At 43.5% G+C, this 2,584-nt stretch overlaps 1 protein-coding gene across 1 annotated transcript; it reads right to left on the reverse strand.

The window, feature by feature from the left end:
* Positions 1–1,131: 1,131 nt before the first annotated feature.
* LOC120695340 (protein FAR1-RELATED SEQUENCE 5-like) lies at positions 1,132–2,262 on the reverse strand. The gene has a single exon (XM_039978616.1). The coding sequence runs from the start codon at positions 2,260–2,262 to the stop codon at positions 1,132–1,134; it is 1,131 nt and encodes a 376-aa protein (XP_039834550.1).
* Between the last annotated feature and the right edge of the window lie 322 nt (positions 2,263–2,584).

The raw sequence follows: 2,584 nt of genomic DNA on the forward strand, positions 1-2,584 counted from the left end.
AATCGAATCATTGGCAAATCATTAATCTAGCACATCTTCTGGGAGCTTTGTTTCCTACAAATGAAGATGAACATTAGTCATAACTACACATACCTCAGACATGGCTAGTTGTCAGCTTTGATGAACATTATCGAAAACTACCTCTGGTCTCAAGTGGTATGTTCGCCGATTGTGACCATGTCCCTTACACAGGCTACATTTGGAGTCGGCTCTAGTCTTATCTGAATTTGATTTCAACTTTTTCTTCGGTGCCCCTCTGCCAGGCACATGCATGGGATCCAGGACATCTCTGAATTCTTCACAATCAACCTCCGACACTTGTGGCAGCACCGGTCCATATATGTTCCCTTCGTTCGCTCCCGCATTTGGTATGATCACAGCAGCTTCTTGTTCAAGGACACGTTTGATCCGCTCTTATCATTCAGTTGAGCGATATGCTACGAAGGATGCAGCGAGACTGAGATTGCGTAGCTCACGGCACCTCAGTAGGGTAGGGAAATAGTCATACATGGTGCTCTTCCTTATCGACGGAAATTCACGCTTCGCACCCATTGGCCACCTTACCATAACACAGCAATTTGGAAGCATGCTCTCGTCTCGAATGTCCAATACAAAGAAGATGTGTGAGCAAGGGGTTCCAAGGGATTGCAACTTACGACAAGAATAAGAAATCTCCTTCAGATTGGCCTCTTCAGTTAATTCACATTTCACATAGTACATCATATCTCTATTGCTCCTTCCTACAATATACTCAGTTGTATCATCGCCATCTAGAATCTCAACCAGAGAACACTTCTTGGCTGCTTCCACGCTGAACTGAACCTTCGTCTTAAAAACGTTTGGTGTGAACCTTTTCTTCGCGTTTACTTTGAGATTTGAAACATCTGAATCTTTGAATGGCTCAGATTACAGTGCATTAGCATCGTCATCCGCCTCAATTCTGCGCACCTTTGTAAGACAGCTCTCATAGTGATGTACCATTTCTAACAAGGTCATTTTACCATCCAGTTTCATCTGTAGCCTAGAGTTCATGATCTCACTCCGTTGGTTGCTCCTCAATCCTAAATAGCGATTAACAGCATGATATGCAGCACACCAGGTTGCTCTCACTTCATATATTTGATATAGCCACTAGTCCTCTATGACATCATATTTTTCGAAAAATATTTGCCATTTCCTCTCAATCTCTTCTATGAAGCAAAGGTCATACATAAAAATCCTGAACTCAGCCTTCACTGTATCATCGTGAATATTGTACACAAGGTTCTGCTCAATATGCCATCCGCAAAGCCTATGCGTTGAATTCGGCCACACCACACTGATTGCTTTCTGCATAGCGAGGTCTCCATCAGTGATCACGGAAATAGGATGCTTCTGAACATTAGCTTCAGTAAATATTTTCAGCAGCCACACATATGACTCGATATTCTCGTGAGAAATAATTCCACATCCGAAAATAACTGTGCGGTAATAGTGATTCGCTCCAACAAAAGGAACAAGGGGCAGGTTGTACCGATTTGTTTTGTAGGTGCTATCAAATACAACAACATCACCAAATGCTTCATAATCAAGCAGACATTGAGTATCACACCAGAACAGTCCCTGCAGGTGTCCTTCCCCATCAGTCATGTACTTGAAAAAGAAATTAGAATCTCTATTTTGATGTTCCATCAGGTGACTGATTATTGTTTGAGCATCACCAGCAGCAATTATCTCCTGCTTATAGAGATGGCAGAAATTATACAAGTCCCTTGATGTATAGCCAACCTTGTCATACCCACCATACTGCATCTCCATAATTTCAAATATCTGGTGTTTGCGAATCCCAGCAACCCACAACTCGACAATTTTAGCTTTCTGCGCATCGCTGATTGATCGATGTGAGCGCAGCAGACAACCAAGGTCGGGTGGAGCCAGCAGATGATTATGTTCATCGATGAAATTCTTCACATACCACTGCCCGATGTTTCGATCTAGTGCAATCACCAATTTTGCAGGGCATCCAACACGAGTTATATTCCGTGGCCTCCGCTTCTTAATCTCTTTCTTCACATACTTCTCTTCACGGTAACCTTGACGACTGCAAACATACCGCCGAAGGGTGATCTCAGTGTGGCCACTATTCCACTCAACATAGCTTTTCCTCACACTAAACCCTTTGCCAAGAGCGTATGCGTTATAAAACTGATATCCTTCATCTCCGTCAGCGAACATCTTGCTAACGATTTCACTGTACTCCATCAAATTCTCAAGATCCGCCATTTCCTACTGCACCTATCAACAACATTAAAAAAATTAAATATACACATAGAAAATTCGCAGCATTTCTTTCACCTGAGAATGTAGACTACAAACAAACATTTCGCTCCAATCATCTAATACTATCTTAAGCAATTTATCATCTAATCATGAAACAAGGGACCCATCAAGAGGAGGCGGAGTTCAAGTACCAGTGGATGGATGCCCAAACACGGGGCAACTGGGAGGGGGCGAAGCAGGCGCAGATGGCAACCTCGCAACTCGAGGGCGTAGGGAACACAACCGGCGGCGTTCAAACCCTACCTAGCGCGCGGAGTAGGGCGAC

Source organism: Panicum virgatum, chromosome 2K (assembly GCF_016808335.1).
Source record: "Panicum virgatum strain AP13 chromosome 2K, P.virgatum_v5, whole genome shotgun sequence".
In the NCBI taxonomy this organism is placed as follows: Eukaryota; Viridiplantae; Streptophyta; class Magnoliopsida; order Poales; family Poaceae; genus Panicum; species Panicum virgatum.

Coding starts and splice junctions, on each gene's coding strand:
- LOC120695340 (XM_039978616.1), bottom strand. CDS start 2,262: ATGGCGGATCTTGAGAATTTGATGGAGTACAGTGAAATCGTTAGCAAG.